The sequence below is a fragment of the Chelonoidis abingdonii genome, chromosome 3 (assembly GCF_003597395.2).
Source record: "Chelonoidis abingdonii isolate Lonesome George chromosome 3, CheloAbing_2.0, whole genome shotgun sequence".
NCBI lineage: Eukaryota > Metazoa > Chordata > Testudines > Testudinidae > Chelonoidis > Chelonoidis abingdonii.
In genome coordinates this window covers 137,036,793-137,055,381 of record NC_133771.1, presented here as the reverse complement: position 1 = coordinate 137,055,381, position 18,589 = coordinate 137,036,793, and the positions used below count along the sequence as shown (strand labels likewise).

At 41.0% G+C, this 18,589-nt stretch overlaps 1 protein-coding gene across 1 annotated transcript in view; it reads right to left on the bottom strand.

The window, feature by feature from the left end:
* Positions 1 to 18,589, bottom strand: part of DISC1 (DISC1 scaffold protein) — a 399,613-nt gene that overhangs the window by 337,710 nt on the left and 43,314 nt on the right. Inside the window, 2 exon segments of the mRNA XM_075064148.1 lie at positions 10,778 to 10,847; positions 12,119 to 13,161. Of these exon segments, the coding sequence (XP_074920249.1) occupies positions 10,778 to 10,847; positions 12,119 to 13,093 (1,045 nt within the window). The 5' untranslated portion in view covers positions 13,094 to 13,161.

The window sequence follows — 18,589 nt, the reverse complement described above, 5'->3', positions numbered from 1 at the left end:
AAAGATCTTTTTTCATTCTCAAGCGTATATGGATGTTTTAAAAAGATATTACCACCAAAACCAGTTTAATCAGACTCCTGTATCCTCCTATCCTGAACCAGGCATGGACCCCAGGCTGTATATTCTTCAAAAGCCCATTTCCAAAAAAGTCCTCTTAAGTGCATATTCCCTCCTCCCAAAAAAAACAATTATCTTTCCTTCACCTCTACAGCCTGTTGAAATGAACACCTTGCAAACAAGTCTTTGTTACTAGAACATCACACAGTCCCTTTCAGGCCATTAGTAAAACAATATATACAATGTGGATTTTGCTCACCCTCAGCTGTAAACAGCTCTTCCAACAAAAATTACATACCTTAAGATCAAACTGGCTCATATGTTTAGTACAAAACTATGATATATATACAGACATAGAGATCTATTTCAACGCCTCATCCAATTTAAACTACAGGGAGAAACTTAGGGAGGCAGAATGTAATGATCCAAGTAATAACTTGGCCAGAAGATTGGGGTTAACCCACCTCTGCTCTTGCAAAAAGTGACATCAGAACTTAAGTGCTCAAGACCTCCATCTTAGATATCCTCTAACAGGGAATACTGTGCTGTGCTGCTAAAAGCACCTGTAATAGCATACCATGGCATTGTTCAGTGCTGCTGCATAAGAAAGAGTAGCAGCTACTTAATAAGCAACACCTTTTTCAATACCTATGAATTCCTTGGACTAGAATCTTCCAAGTACTGACACTACCTGTCAAAGGGTGATTGGTCTTTAAGGAGAGTTGGGACCAAGCTAATAAGGAGAAGAGAACAGACGGACTCTCCTTGACTTCCAGGCAGATGGCCTGCAGAAGTAGATAAATTAAACTTTAAGCCCTGTGTGACATTCTGTTCAGGACACCCAGAACCGTAAACCACTGTGTTATCCCTCTGCCTTAGCAAGAGAGTTTTATAGGAGATTATACTGTGTGTCAGTTCCCGGTCATAACCATCTGTCTCCCCAGCAAACTCTTTGAGACTCTGCCAATCCAAACGTTGCCTTGCAGGTAACAATCAGTGAACCCCAGTTTCCAAGATCCCTTGTGGTGTCCAGTCCCTTGCACTGGACACTCATGGAAATTATTAAGTCTGCACCTCCAAAGAGACAGTGTACACATGAGCCTGTTAGGTTAGCTGAAGACTGACTTTATATCTCAATATAATAGAACTGAAGTGGTTTCTAGTAAAACTAAGAATATGTTTATTAACAAAGAACAGAGATTTATGTGATACTAAGCAAGAGATAAAGAGATAAGTAAGGTTACAAACAAAACAAAACACGCTTTTTCTAGTGACTAAACTTAATTCTAGGAAGTTACATCTTTGCCAAAAACAGCTTCTAACTTACAGAAGTTATCAGCAACTCCTGCCCCTCAAGCCAAGAGAATACAACTTTCACAGGCTCAGAGGGTGCAGTTCCCTATGTCTCTTAAGTGATGGATTTTGCTCCCCTTTATATTTTCCAATGTTCACTGTCTTTGTCTCAAAAGTCAGAAGACTTTCTGGGGGTGCAGCAGACTCAAACCCGCAGTGGGCTCACTAAACTCTCTCCTCTGTTGATTGTTAGCTTAATTGCTTTGTTTACCTTACACATAAATGTACTTTCACTGTTTCTCTGTAATCAAGCCAGTCAGACAGGTGAATCCACATTGCTTTGTCTAGAACAGGCCTGATTTATGCACTGCCTCCCAAGCACATTTTAATCACACAAATATAACTGGGGCCCTACAAAATTCACTGCCATGAAAAACGCATCATGAACCGTGAAATCTGGTCCTCCCAACCCATGAAATCTGGTCTTTTGTGTGCTTTTACCCTATAATATACAGATTTTATGGGTGAGACCAGCGTTTCTCAAATTGTGGTCCTGACCCAAAAGGGAATTGCAGGGGGGTTGCGAGGTTATTTTAAGGGGGTAGCAGTGTTGCCACCCTTACTTCTGTGCTGTCTTCAGAGCTGGATGGCCAGAGAACAGCTTTTGGCCGAGTTTTCCAAGGAGGTAACGAGTCACCTTTGTCCAATTCCAGAAGGCAGAATTTATGAAGAGGGCTTGTTAGTGAATCAGAGTGCTTCACTGATCGTGGCACACACTGAAGTCTAGAGGCAGCACTCCACCAGCAGCACTGCAGAAGTAAGGGTATGGTATTGCCACCCTTACTTCTTGTGCTGCTGCCTTCAGAGCTGGGCAGCTGGAGCATGGCAGCTGCTTACAGAGGGCCCAGCTCTGCAGGCAGCAGCACAGAAGGGTGGCAATACCATACCATGCCACTCTTGCTGCTGGCAGCAGCTCTGCCTTCAGAGCTGGGATCCCAGACAGCAACTGCCACTTTCCAACTGCCCAGCCCTGACGGCAGTGCCTCCACCAGCAGCAGCACAGAGGTAAAGGTGTAACCTCCCCTTCAACAACCTTGCACTCCCCCCAACACCTCCTGCAATTACAATACCATGAAATTTCAGATTTAAATAGGTGAAATAATGAAATGTATGATTTTTTAAATCCTATGACCGTGAAATTGATCAAAATGGACTGTGGATTTGGTAGGGGCCCTATATATAACTTAGACACATCACATAACGATTTTTGGGTCCAGCAGTTTTCACGAGACATCATATGACACCTTTTAGATACATATGACAACAGTGCATTGGGGGTAATGAGTATGTCCGGCCTGATATGAGTTACAGTATTGACGGCCCTCTACTAGTTGGCACTGAGGGGCTCTTAGGGTAACACTCTTAACAGAAAAAACTGGAAGAACATGGCTGGACAGTCTTCTTTGGTGCACCAGACAGTGACAGAACCCACCAGCTTATATTATCAAGCCCTGTTAACTTATAAGCTAAAATAGCTGAAGGCTTCATAGGTTACTATGAACAAAAATACCTACCCTACTATTTATGCTTGCAGAGGTAGGATAGACTCTGTCATGACATATGTTGTATGTTCTCTACATTCAAGCTGGCACAATGGCTCTGCGAAGAATTGTTCTATTCCATTATACCACCTGCTTTGGAGAATCCAGACTCCCAACAGAACCTAGTTCTGCAGAGTAAGTCAGCATTTTCCACCAGTTCTAAGCAGGAAGTCTGTGTGTTTTCATTCCTGCATGGATGAGATTCAGTTATTTTTTAAACTATTGTACATAGTTAATTTTGAAACAACTGGCTACACAAGGATGTGGAGCTCAGCAACAGACTTGACCCTGAAACTTCATGTCAGACAGTCTGCCCCCAGCATCTGGTGCTACTGAGGGCAATGAAAATTACTCCAGGAGCTCTTGGGAGCTAATAAAAGAAAATAAAAGGGGTTTTTAAATGTTTAGACATGCAACTGTGCCAAACAAAAAAAGCCTATACTGCTACCCTTGCAAGCCCAACTCCCATAGACACAAAAATGTGCTGCTTTTATTTTTTTCAGCAGCATGTTTAACCTTGCAGCTGTCAAGCTCCATCATGAATAATGAGCCATGACAACACTCCAAGCGATCCATGGAGAACAGACCAATTTCTGCTATATGCTATGTAAGGCAAAATGCTGTTATCACATTCCCAGGGCATTGTACCTGCTTGGAAAAAATACAGTAATGTGGCCATCAAGAGGAGACTGTAAGTAAATACAGAAACAAATGAGACGACATTTCATTATATTTAACCACATAGATTGAATAGCAGGTAATAAAAGGTGTAATAAATCCTGATATTTTACATTTTATATTTAAAATTAAACTGGGAGCAGGGGTGATTCATCTAAATGAATACACATTTGACAAAAATACCACAGGGGGAAGTATCTGTGTTGGAAATACGTCTGTGTACAAGGGAAGGTACACTATGTAAAAAGGCTTGGCACTACTATATATGTATCATTGTGCTAGAACCTCTAATGTTTACTGAAAATAATACTAGAAGATATTCAAATCTACTTTTTCAAATTTGTGGATAATTGTGGCTGCACAAACATCCATTAAAACCAAAGTGAGTTTCATGGCTATACCATCATCTACTGCTTTGAACATTTAGGGTTTACTGTTCACTTCCATCTTCAAGTATCTTGACATTCACTAGAGGGAATCAAGGGCAAGCACTTTCCTTTTGTATCACCATTAATAATATATGTTTATATAATACTTTTTTTGTCTGGGGTAACGGTAGTAGATAAAAACACAAAGGCAAATAGAGTGCTTTTGAATAGAAAAGTCATTTCACCTCCCAGCAGCATAGATCTCATTCAATTTACATTTTAATTTCCATAATTTGTCAAAAACTGTAGTAATTAAAGGGGTGGAGAAGTAGAAAAGAGAGGAGGTGTCAAAACCAAGATTTTGCAATTATTTGGTCTTTCAGTCTCATTTTAGCATCTTATTCTATAAAATTCAATTAATTGTGCCTGTTTCCTCAAATAACTTCTGCTCATTTTTTAAATAAAGATTGACTTTTTTCTGTTCCATATACAACCACTGTATGTTTTCTTTGGCTGTCACTATACCATCTTATTTACAGAAGAAAAACTGCATGATTCTAAAGCTTAGAGTATAGACCCATAGTCCCAGGCCTTTAGAATTCCTCCTGCACTGTAGAGAATTTCCTACCATTGTATTTCTTAAAAAAAAAAAAAAAAAAAAAAACACACACACACACCCTTACCCTTCTCTGCAGGATGAGAGGACTTTTAAAGAGTGAGCACTATAAGTTTGAAAATCTGTTGTTTTAGCAATAGTCTATTACTGCAGCTGAAGAGGATTCAATAATCCTAAAAAGAGTGATAACATTTGCAATTATGCAAACCGTAACAATTATGGCAGTAATCAGATTTCATATTTCAGGTTATATACGTTGATCACTTGCCCAGATCCTTCTCTCTCTCTCTCTGTCTCTCACACACGCGCGCGCACACACACACACGCATGCCCATATGGCATTGCACAGCTGACTAACTGCACTACACCACAGTTTTCCCCTCCTTTGAAAATCCTCAGACTAGATGGACCAGCAGTGGTCTAACTCTATGTGGCAAATATTACAGGCTATTTAATACACTTGAATGGCAGTTCTGCTTTTGACTAGAAAAGTCACTACATGCACAAAGAAAACCCCAAAATTTCAAAGACAGATTTTTATTAAAACATAGTATACTTTCAAAGCACTGTATGCATTGTTTCAGTTTTTCTCCTTTTCATACCTATATACCTATTTACATTTTTACATCACATTTCTAGTAATAGATGTTCAGTATCTTCATCCCTTTCTAACAATATGCATGAAAAAAAAACAATTTCAGACATTTTAGATAGAAATTGGCACTAAATAAATCCGTCAGCTCTTTAATAAGTTTTAAAACTTAACTTTTCACCAGGTATGACTTTGCTACTGTCAGTAGGATACAAAGTAGTTTCTAAAACCAAAACTGAAACACCATCACCTCACAAGGAGAAAGAGGTCACAGTTCCAATTCTTCTTGCTACACCATACATTCTCAGTCAGAGTCTTTCCCTTGAGATTAGCAATGTGCATTTCACAAAGAAAAAACTAGAGAAGTCAGCTCAGATGTTAGGAAAATGATAAAAAGTACTCATAAAAATTGGCTGAATATTGCATCAGAAGAGGAACAAAGACCCACAAGAGAAAGTAGGTCAAGAACTCACAAGTTATGAAGTGCTAGAATTAAGTATACATAGGTATACATTTTGTTATAGGGTAAAATTAAAAAAAAAAAGCACATCTAAGTGACTTAGGAGTAAGTTTCATTTTCAAAAGTAACTTGGGCACTGAAAAGCCTAAGCCTGATTGAAAGTCAATGAGATTTAGGTTCCTAAGTGTCTAAGTCACTAAGGAACTTTTAAAATGGAATAGGAGGAGCTCTGAGAATTTTACCCACAGACTTCAATTACATGATTACATAGTTTTTCCACAGGGCCTTTCCCTCATTCATTGCACAGAATGGATAGTAAATGAGGCAATGTTATGCAGTGAAGGAAACAGTTGTCTGCAGAATCCCTGCCTCATTTGTAAGCCTCAATTGCAGCAGAAGTTGGAAAGTGGGTAATAAATTAAACAGGTAGAAATGGTGATTTTCTGCAGCTCACAGTTTAGTCAACTCTGGACTCAATTTCATCGGGACATAAAATAGTACCCTCTTTACCAAAAACCATCTCCCTCCCATTTCAAACCCTGAAAATGAAAAAAAAAAATTGATAAAATTACCTGACAATACCGAATGCTTATTACAACAGAACAAAAGTTAGCTATAAATTAAGGTTCAGACCAGCTTTCCGTTTAAAGCTCAACTCTAAGTGCTTTAAAACCTATGTGGTTACTCACTCCCTTGAAATTTGGTGTGCCTCATGGAAGCATAGTGGTCTATTAGTGATATACATTTGGGGCTATTTGACCAAGGGTTTTTTGAGATACAGCACCTGGGGCAGGGGGGAGAACAGCTTTTTTTTTTTTTTTTTTTTTAAACTGACAGATTCTGGCAACTTCTTTTTCCTCACAGATAGAGATCAAACCAGGGAGTCCAATGCTCAGGCATTACTCCAACAGCATGCATGGTCCTTTGGGGGAAACCAAGTTAAACTGTTATTCCAAAATGTTTGTTTCTCCAGTTAGGCACATAACGTACAGAGGTGAAGGTAAGCCTGCACAGGCAGGTACAGAGGACCGGTAAGAAAAGGAGATTGGCTGAGGGAGGGAGAAGCCTGCCCCCTGCATAAGAATAGTTTAAACTCAGCTGTTCCCTGAGCCATTCAGCCCCTGGGGTTAGGAGCAGTTTCTGGCATCCTTATTAATTTCACTCACAGTAGCTGGGGGAAAGGTGTGTTTGACCATGGCAGGGGCAGTCCTTTTCAGCCCCTGGGATGAGGGGATCTCTCCAGTACTAATATACACAAGAAATACAAGCATTTGGCTGCACAGCTTAAATCCAGAGCTAATAAAAGCAGGTGGAAAGGGAAAACTCATTGTTGCATTGGTTTCTCCTCTCCTCCCTCCTACTCCTCCAGCCAGGCTGCAGACAAGGCTCTGCATTCCTTCCCTCCCTCTCAGCAGGGGTTCTCCTCTAGGCTCTAGTTTGCAGTAGGGAGACTGGCTGAGATGCCTGCTGCTGCTGCCTGCATAAGAACAGTTTAAACTCAGCTGTTCCCTGTGCAATTCAGCCCCCAGGGTTAGGAGCAGTTTCTGGTATCCTTGTTAATTTCACTCCCAGTTGTTGTTGTTGGGGGGGAGGGGGGTGACCATGGCAGGGGCAGTTCTTTTCTGCCCATGGGATGAGGGGGATCTCCTATACACAAAAAACACTATCAAAATCAGGAACCATTTCCAAGTTCAAATCTATCCCATTCCCTCCCCAGCAGAGGATCATGGTTGTGATGTCCAAACTGCTTGCAGATTCTCTTTGAAATGTTACTGAACTCTGCAGGGAACAGCTGAGTTTAAATTGTTCTTATGCAAGAGGCAGGCTTCTCCCTCCCTCAGCCAGTCTACCTGCTCCCTGCTGCAAGCTAGAGAGAAACCCCTGCAGCAGCTGAGTGCCAGACAGGGAGAAAGCACAGAGCCTAGAGCATCCTGGTTGGAGGAGGAGGGAAGACATGGAGAAAAATGTGACAGTGAGTTCTCACTTTTTCAGGCTTATTCCAATAGTAAAGTTTTATTACAGACAGTACTGGTAGTAGTAATAGTAGCTTTATTTTCTCTATGTCATGCAATGGGAGGGATCCATGAAGTATGTAGGAGAGGTGGGTTGCTTGCAATTGGATCATATGGGTAAGAAATGTAAATTACTTTCACCCCTGCCCAAACCCCAGGGCTCCCAGCTGCCTCTGCAGCTGGTAGCTCCGGGGATGATTTAAAGGGCCCAGCTCCTAGCTTCACCCAAATCCCCGAGCCCTTTAAATCCTCATTTAAAAGCCCCAGGATTTAAAGGCCCCACCTCTTCTGATAGAAGCCACGCCTCTTCCAGTTGAGGCCCCTCCTCCTCCGCAGGACTCTGCAGTACCAGCAATTCCTTTAAGTTACTTTCATCCCGATAAAGTATTACACTGAACATGTATGGACAGAGAAGTTGTTAGCCTTCAAAGTTTCACATCAGCTGGATACTGAAGGAGATAAGCAATAGTCCTTGGAAGGAACATGACCCAGTCAGTGTCAGTCTGAGTCCCACTTTGGGCAGAATGTTGGAAAAGGCCGGATGCCATATTGCTAAAATCTGTTTCTGTCAGAGGTTGGGGTTTGGTTTTGTTTGGGGGGGGGAAGGACTGAACCAAAGTATTTTTGTAAAAGAAATTAGACATGAATGCTTGCTGGCAGAGAAAGAGTGAAGGGTAACGGGGGGAAAGGGAGTTGGGGCTTCATCAAGGGGAGGGGGATAAATGGGGATGGATGGTAGGGGATGGACATTGGGAAACTGATATGGGGGTGAGTAGCAGGAAATGGGCCTTTCTCCTTACTCCCCATGAGAGCTGGAATCTTGGGGGTGGGAGTTGCCTCTCCAGGGATGTCTGAGCCCCATTCTGCCCCCATATGTGCACCAGGATCTGCCCATAACATGTGCAGTCCTCCATTAAGTTGCTGCTTATAATACACGTGTGTAGCAGCACAGAGCAGGAGACAGCAAGAAGCAACTTCTTACGTGTTGATGGCTTCTGCAGTGCCAACTAATGGCTGAATGGGATAGAAAAGGAAGCTGGAAATGTTGAGAGGTGGGGAGGCTATATGTTGCAGGAAATGGTATGGTAGATGTGGTGGGGAACACGCGACAGATACTAATCTTCTCTTACCCGCTTAAAGCTAGTGGAACAACTTTGTAATTAAAATGTCATGGTTTTGGGGGACAGACGATGGATGAGATTTCTCTCACCAGCGCTGTTAGCAACTACGAATTAGAAACAGTTCAAAAGCACGACCATTATCCCCATTCCACTACCACAAAATGTACTAGAGGAGGGAGGAGCACTGAGGAATCACATAGCAACCATGTGCCTAGTGCAAAGGCCACTGGACTGGGACTGTTCCTAGCTCTGCCTCTGGCCTGCTGAGTGACCTTGGGCAAGTCACTTCAACTCTCTGTCTCTTAGTTTCCCATCTGTAAAATGGGGATAATAATGTAAAGTTCCTTTAGATCAAGTGATGAAAAGCACTATAAAAAAGCCAGGTCTTTTGATTATAAACTAGATACAGTAGCATATCAGTTGCAACTCTAGGTGACAACTACAACTGCCTTAACCACCTCTAACTTTGACCAACAAGCATGTCTTTTGGTTTAAAAAAAAAAACAAAAAAAACACGAAATTAAATGGCAAAACACATAATTAGTGCAAAGTTAAGGTGGCCTGGTGAAAGCCCACGCCCTTTCAGAACATCAAGTTCAACCAAACTCGAACTTCTGAAATCCAGACAATAGAGTGTTATGGTAAACACGCCCGCAACTTTAACTCTGCCCTTTGACCAATGCCCCACGATGCCCATAACATGCACTCTCCCACTCTGCCTTTTCACTGTAATGGACAAGCGTTACCTAAACGTCCCCTACACTGAGCCTACTCCCCCAAGAGAATACCATCCCTGTAAAATTAACAACCAGTTCATACCCTTTTACAGCCCCTTCACACTTGCGCCCAGGATATCAACTTAACCTACACTTTGCCCTTTCTATCATTAAATCCACATACTGTTTTAATATCCCAGCTCACTACTGACAATACCCATGGCATGAAGACCCCAGTGCCCTGCTAATGACCCAACCTATACAATTCTGTACGGAAACGATGCATGCTGGAGGCTCAAGGCACACAAGCAGCTCTTTCCTTTGATAGCACACACAGGGGGACTCAGACTCAGATCTCCTCATATCACAATCACAGCTCTTCCAACTTATTCCTCCACCACTCAATGCAGCTGCACCTTACCCAATGAACGCAGCAGGAGTGATGCGGATAATTCCCAGTGGCTACTGGCAGCTTCACGGGGCAGAGTTAAGCATTTATTTTAACTCTATCTCCTGATTTTCAAAATTTTGAGTTTTGCTGAACTCTGTGTTCTGGAAGGGCATAAGCTATCACTGAGTAACCTGTGTTAAAGTTTTTTTCATTTAATTACACATGCACACATACTCAGATGTATATACAACACATTATACAATATTTATAAAGCACTTAAGTTGACAAGCATTTATTAAATATAGAGTATTCACCAGCAGCTGTATCTTGTCATAGACAATAACCATGCATACTGCAATCTTAGATTGTTTTACTTGAGATTATTTGATTCAATTTGGTGGCTATTCAGCTTGTCCCTCAAGCTGTCATAATTCACATTTATAAGAGCTGGTGTTGCAACTTGTGTTCTAAAATTGCTGACCTCACTTCTTCTATTTATGGTCTCCACTGCACTGTGGTGACTAATTGTGGTGAATAGAAAATTATGCTTCATCAGCAATCAGTACTCTCCTTGCCCCATTTAAGTCTTTCACTCATTTTTGTATTTTTAAGTCATGCTGTTTGAAGGTATCTGATCCAGATGGTGGATACTTGCCTTGCGAGGTGGCTCAATATAATAAACTGTTGCATTGTTTCTTGTGCTACCTGCTGACCTACTTCTTCCTTTAATTTCTATACCTCATTGTACTGCATAATAAATAATACAACCACATGCTCACTGAACTTTTGTCACCATTACCCAATCACAGTAGTGTAGCAATTGTAAAACAAAATTAAAAACTAATATGAAAACAATAATTAAAAAGTCTCACCTTTATCATAGTCATCTTCCTCTATTGCTTTTTCTTGAAGCCTCTGAAGCCTTAACATTAAGGATTTTATCTGTATCAATACAAAAACGTAAGTTTAACTACAACAATGGGTACTCACGAGTGGGTTTGGATGCTTTTTTTCCCCCCTCCTACAACAGAAGTCTGCTCAGGTCTAATTTTTAAGCCCAACCTGGACCCAAACTAGACCGAAGTCCGCCTGACCCCAGGAAGGTTGAGTTGTTTTCCAGATTGACATTGACCTTTTCCCCTGAACCTGAGCCAGTGCTGCCACCGCCTGCTTCCTGTGCGGTCAGTGCAGCAGCATCCATTTTTCCCCATTCCTAATGGCCACTACTCCTTGTATGGTCTGCAGAGAGGTGCTGCAACAACTTTGCTCAGTCACTGCACAGTGCACACAGCGCAGCAAGGTGGCAACGGCCAGCAGGAGCAGGACACGCAACTGCTGAAGCACCATCCCTACAAGCAGAAGGAGACCTGACCTGACCCCGAAAGATTTGAGTTATCTTCCAACCCAACCCTGACGTTTTGATTAAGCTTAATATCATTTTACTCTTACAGGCACTTATCCTAAATGAATACAGTCACACTGTTGTTCCACACCTGAAACCAAAGTAATTGTTCTTAGTGAGCACATACGAAAGCTGCAAAAGCAGCATTATTGTGAGCCTGATTTCTGGCCATCTTCAGTCCCACATTTAATCCACGGTACAAAATTAACCTAGCAGGAAGTTGTGAGACTAGGTCAGGCAACGTATGTATTCAAGTGAGTTGACCATACCACTTGACTTGTAAGCCTTCTTCCAAAATGCCCTTCAGGGTGCTACATAGGGAAGACCTGCAGAGCAATGGCTACATGGATCTACTTTCTTCAAAACTGGGACAACAATAACCCCTGTGTGGACCTCTGGTTTCAACTGCACAACCCATGCCAGAATTGGGCCCCTCACACACTAATACCGGTCACTTCATCCATCAACAAAATACAGCCACTTCTGGGAGGAAGTGTCAGCTGTTTAATACAGAAACACCACAGCTTTTAGGAAAGGAAATTAAGATTACTGTAGTCTGCTGAAATTGCAATTTTAACCATTACAAGAAAGATTAAAATAGGTTATTTTAAGAAGGAAATTGGGAAAAGGAAACAGAGTAATGGTTCTCTCTCATTTCTAACCATGCACTATGCTGCTGTAAATCCATATAAAGAAATGCCTCAAAGCCACAAAAGCCAGACATTTCCTGTCTTCTGCAACAGCCCAGTGATTGATTTGTCTAAAAATCCACAGCACCAAATGAACATGAACAAACAGTGCGATTACCAACCTTTAATATAGTACGGTTCCCAACCAAGCAGTCCAATAGCACCAGTTCATATTTCCTCATCAGGGTATCCCAGTTGTGATCACTAACAGTAAAGCTACTTTCGTAGCCTGAGGTAACAGAAGAACCAGCAGATGCTGCATCTGAGGAATCTGTGGAACATGAAAATGCTGCATCTGTATCCAAAAGAGATACCATCTCACAATTCTGCAATTTATCTTTCACTATGGTCTCTCTTGCACACTGATAATCCTCCCCATGCCTACAGATACAAGATGAAGCCCCTACGTCTTTATGTGAACTTCTTAGTCTCTCCTCTGGTTCATGTAAAGTAACATTTTCTATTTGTCTTGTTGCATTTGTTTCCAGAGTGTGTTCCGTTGCCCTGTCATCTGACTGGCCTTCAGTGTCACTTTTTTCAAAACTTGAGTTCAGTGAGAGCTGTATGAAGCTGAAACTTGAATTAAAGCTATCCCAAGTACTGGACGAGTAAGAAGTAACTTCTTTGTTGTTATATACACAGTTATTATTCACTTCCTTCTGATCCAAAGTGTACATTTTCTTTGGCTCCTTTACTCTAGCACCGTGGATTGTCTCCCACGTAGTCGCTAGTAGATTAGTCTGCCATGTATTTGAACTGCACACAGGTGAGAAGTCTCTTTTACATGTGGCAGCTGCAGGACAAACTGGCAGAATTACATTTTCTGACGGCTGAATCCTGAGATCTGACAGATTTCTGAGGCTTCCTGTCACATTTCCAGCCGTAGTGGATGTTGTTACCACAGTGGTGGTAACAATGGTACTGTTTACAGATGAATTACAATGTAAGAATTCAAAGTCATTTTTGCATAGTCTGTGCAGAGAGCAGTTCTCGAAGTCTTCACAATGCTTTCTGCCATATTCAAGCCCCTTTGGATTGAATGGCTTGCAGTGAGCAGGAGGCTGAAACTCTATCTGTTGTGGAGCTTGTGGTCTCATGTATCCTGGTCTCTTTGCCAACTTCTTTTTATGATAAGAGACAGGAGGCAGTGAATGATCCTGACCATCTGAAAAAATAAAGAAAATGTCTTTAAAATGTTTGTGTGATTTTTCTAGGCTTAAAATACTGTAGCATCTGAAAAGAATTCCCTCAGAACATTCAGACAGAACACGGATTCCTTTTTAAACACACAGAAATTGACAATACTGTAGAATGGGTATCTAAAGGGGGAAAGTGTGTTCTGTTATCATTCCATTGGCCTAGCATCAGCTCTCTGATCTGGGATGATTTGCACATGTATATGTACGAACAGGCAACTGTGTGCTCAAAATACACATCTGCATGTCTTGTATAGCACTGAGCTCACATTTACAAGAGAACATAAATCTGAATATGGAAAATAAATAAATACAAAATTGCTGTGCTAGTTACATACACCTTTTGCTCCCACTCAGCTACTTAAGTTCATGTGCATATTTTACCAGTATAACTTCGGCATCTATTTTTTTAATTTTCTCCCTAAAAATTCAAGCACATATTATTGTGACATTGCACTCCATAATGTCTTATGGAAATATGCTTATGAGTATGAATATGATGCAACTGGAATATGCTTTAAGCAAAAGGTCCTCTATAAGGTATCATTACAAAGGTTATAACCTACTGAATATATTCCTTCTATTTGTATGCGTGCATTATTCTTGTATCTGAAGCTAGAAATATGAAGTATAACTCTGAGGTCCTATTGTAATTATGCAAAGTGTGGGCCATTAATGGTTGTTTAGAATCTTGATGGCTCCCATTGACTGGACAATTGGTTGTAGATGGTTTATTTACTGGCAAGCCTTCCTGCATATGTGTGAGCTAGCCCATGGGTAATGAAGAATGAGGTCTCACAGGACATGTGACCATGTCACATGATACTGGAATCCATCTTAAATCTGGTACTTTTCCATTTAGAAAGAGGGGTGGGCAGAGAGAAAAGATTCCTGCCTTGTGCCAAAGCTATAAAAAGGGGGTGGAGCAGAACAAAGTGGACTTCCAGTCATGAGAAAACCCCTAGTTTCCACCTAAGATGTCTGCTAACAAGAACTATACCAGGGGAAAGGATTGGGCCCAACTAGGAAGGAGTCTAGTCTGTGAAAGAAACTTATTGGAACATTGCTGAGGGTGAGATTTTACCTGTAAACAGTTTCTTAATGTATTAAGCCAGAGTTGGCCATCCTGTGGCTCCAGAGTCACATGCAGCTCTTCAGAAGATAATATGCGACTCCTTGTATAGGCACCGACTCCAGGGCTAGAGCTACAGGCACCAAATTTCCAATGTGCCAGTAGGTGCTCACTGCTCAACTCCTGACCCGGCCACAGGCCCTGCCTCCACTCTGTCCCCTCCCACTCCCTTCCCTGAGCTGCCTTGCCCTCCGTCCTCCCCCAAGAGCCTCTTGCACCCCAAGAAACAGCTGATCGGGAGGTGCTGGGAGGGAGGGGGAGATGCTGATTGGTGGGGCTGCCAGTGGGTGGGATGCGCTGGGAGCAGAGGGAGCTGCTGACTTATTACTGTGACTCTTTGGCAATGTACATTGGTAAATTCTGGCTCCTTCTCAGGTTCAGGTTGGCCACCCCTGTATTAGGCTCAGACTTGCATGTTTTTGCTTGGTAACTTACTTTGTTCTGTCTGTTATTACTTGAAACCACTTAAATCCTACTGTTTATACTTAATAAAATCACTTTTATTTATTAATTAACCCAGAGTAAGTGATTAATACCTGGGGGAACAAACAGCTGTGCATCTCTCTCTATCCGTGTTACAGAGGGCAGACAATTTATGAGTTTGCCCTGTATAAGCTTTATACAGAGTAAAACTGATTTATTTGGGGTTTGGATCCCATTGGGAACTGGGTGTCTGGAGATAAAGTGAAAACAGCTCTGCAAGTAACCTAAGTCTGCACCTTTGGGGATGTGGATCAGATGTGGGTCTGTGTTGCAGCAGGCTAGCGTGTCTGGCTCAACAAGGCAGGGTTCTGGAGTCCCAAGCTGGCAGGGAAAACGGGCTCAGAGGTAATTCGAGCACATCAGGTGGCAGTCCCAAGGGAGTCTCTGTGACCACATCCGTCACAATTATTACACTGTGGCATGTGTAAATGTTATTCTAAAGTGAAAAAATCCTAAAGTACAACTTTATTTAAGTTAAAAACATAGACAATATTGTATGTACCAAAAATATCAAATCAAGTACTTTCCATAATAATAATAATAAGGCACAAAGGCTAATTTTGGAAGACAGATGGTCCTCCACACAGTGCTCAACTGCCATATTGTGTTATTAAAATTATTACTGTAATAGATCATTAAGAAGAGATCCCCACAATTCAATGGCACACAGAGTTGAGTTCTAAACCGTCTGAGACACAGACACAAATCAAAAAGGGAAAACAAAATAATTCTGTTCTCAACTCAGTAGTTTCTGCAAGGAAATTATGCAAATATAAAATGGTCTTATACTAAAAATGAAGGAAGTTTAGAATCTAATAATTTTGCTTCATTTTTCTTTGAATCCTTAACCTGCAAATAGCTTTTCATTTAAAAAAAAATCAGGTGCACTAAAGTAGAAAAGAATTTACCATTTGGGGTCTACATTTTTTTTAGATTTTGTGTGTATTCAGTGCTTGTGAGAGGTACAGATGGACTGTGCAAAAATCATACACAGAACAAGTAGTGGCAATGAACGTTCCCATCCACTATTTCATTATGTGCTACAACTAGACTGGAATGGCCTCTCTTCTAGCATACCTTTTTAAAAAGCTCTGTTCGTTGCTTGGGTTATGGTTTGCGGCACAGCACAGCATCGATCTATGTTCCTGGGCAAAAATTGACTGATTAACACTGATACCTGACCTTCTTAGATCGCAACAGCCACTAGAATAAGATGAGCTTTGGCTCTGATTTCTCTTAAGATGCTGAAGATTTCAGATAAAGGATATTTTGGACAGTTTAACAATATAAATAAGAGAGACCATTCACATCTTAATACAGAGTGTGACATTCTATACCTTGGGAGAGTGTTCTGTAACCCCCATATTCCTCATTTTTATATAATGGTGATCTTACATATAAAGCATGCCTTGTCAGGTATCAAGGGAAAGGTTATGATCTGCTGAAAGTCATTTCGCTATCCATATATGTATATCATTAATGCATATGAAGTTATGAGAATTGTGCTGTATGGTTGTCACTAAAACATGCTGTAAATTGGGCAATCAGCCAGATATTAGCTCCCCAAAGGCAACAGCAAGGGAAGTAACCAACACCTTGGCGGGGTGTCAAACCACCACTGTCCAACAAGGGAACTACAATTCAATGACTCACATGCATGAGGCCACACCAAAGGAATTGCTCAGCCTTGCCTGGAGACTCAGCAATGCCCCCAGACATGCCTGGACTTCTGTTCCCCAAGCACATGGGACTGAGGTTATAAAACAGAACACAGAGGGCACATGCTGGGTCTTTCTCCTCCACTCATCTATGCTGCAAGCAACAAGGACATTCTGAAGACTCCAAATGAGGGGACTGGCCCAGATTTCAAGGATGAAATCTGTGTACTATGAACTCCAATATCCAGTGGGGTAAGACAAACTGCTTAGTCTAGATGTTGCCCAGTCTATTAGCGTTAAGAGCTTAGACTGTGTGCTTATATTTTATTTTCTTTCGGTAACTATCACTTAAAATCTATCTTTTGTAGTCATTCAATTTGTTTTACTGTTTATCTTTACTAGTGAGTTTGTATGAAGAATGCTGCAAAATTGCTCAGGTTCTCAAAGGCTGGTGTACATCCACTTTCAGTTAATGAAGTGGTGAACCAATGAATAAAGGTACAGTGCCCATCTTGAGCAGTGCAATTCGGTATATTCTTGAGGTACAGTTCTGGGATCTGGGGGGGATTCAGACGCCGCCTTTCTCTGTATGATTCACGAGTGGCTCTGGGAACATTCATGCAATCTAGCTGGGTGTGGGGCTCCACATGCGGTTGTGCTAAGTGATAACGCATGGAGGGGCTTGCTGCTGATCACTAGCAAGGCATTGTGAGAGACAACCTAGGCCGGAGAGAGTTAGGGGACACAGAGGTCCGATGCTGCCAGGCTGCACCCCAGGGATTCCATCACATTGAGTATTGGCTATTTGGCTCTAATCACAATCATGTACATTTCTGTAACTTAACTTATTGTAATAGATTTGCATACAAACCATACAAGCAAACTTCATCAAACTCCAACCAAAATCTCACATACACTTCGCTAGAACACTAATAATTATAAATACATAAATATGATCAATAAAGCATGAAAGGTATAATAGCTAAAGCTTTCTGGTAGACTTTTCCAAGAGCTTACTCTAGCTTCTAACTGTCCTTCCTGAAATAGTTTAGTTGAAGATCATTTTAATCATTCCGCACACTCTAAAAGGTAAGTATCTTACCCTGGGATTGTTGTTCAACGTCCATATTTCATCTCAGAATACTATAGATTAAACTAACTCACTCAGTTTTAGTCATTTCTACATTTTCCTTTGCCCAGTAGAAAGAATCACAGACATTAGCAATGAAAAAGGCAACATGTCATGCAGTGAATCACTTCGCCTATTTAGGAAATAGTGAGATGTTCTATTTGCTGTCATCTAGCAAAAAAATGATAACCTAGTGGAATCTGCTCTGGAAGTAAGACGACAAACTAGTAATGAAGAAAGGCTCTTTGGAATTTAGGAAAAGTTTTCTATTTTAAACATTTGATATGGAGATTAATGGACAGTAAAAATCTGTCTCTAGCAAGATAATCCACAATCCAGGAAAAGGTCAGTCAATTCTAAAACTAATTATTTCCTTTAGAAAAAGAGATGAGAAGCTCAAATGTTCTCTCTGGGCAAACTGTATTGAAAGTCTGGAAGAAAATATTTTTCACAATAGTTTGTAACAGATTATTCCAAAGTCTGGGAACAGGCCGTGTCTATACAAAAAAAGTTTAACTGGTTTAACTAAAACCAATTTAAAACTGATCTAATTAAACCAGTACAAACCCCAAATGTAGACACTTAAATCTGTTTAAATTTTTGACTGAAGCTAAAACTAATATAAAGCAAGACTTAAATGGAGTTAAGTGTGTCAACATTAAAGATTTGTATCAATTTAACTAGATCAAATTTCTAAATCTATGTTAGTTAAACAATTTCCTAATATAGACAAGACTTCAGTTGAAGAGGAAAATCAGCTATAAATACAGATTTGCAGATAAAGCTCACACTACAAGTTTAAGAGTTAGGCCTGGTCTACACAACAAAGTCAGGTCAACATACACTGCCTTGAGTCAACCTCATTGTGCATGTGTCTAAACTTAAATGTATCTCCCAATGAGGCCTTGGCTATACTTGCAAGTTACAGCACAATAAAGGAGCCCTGGGGACACTAGCTCACTACTCGTCCACATTGGAAAGGCACGAAGAGCGCT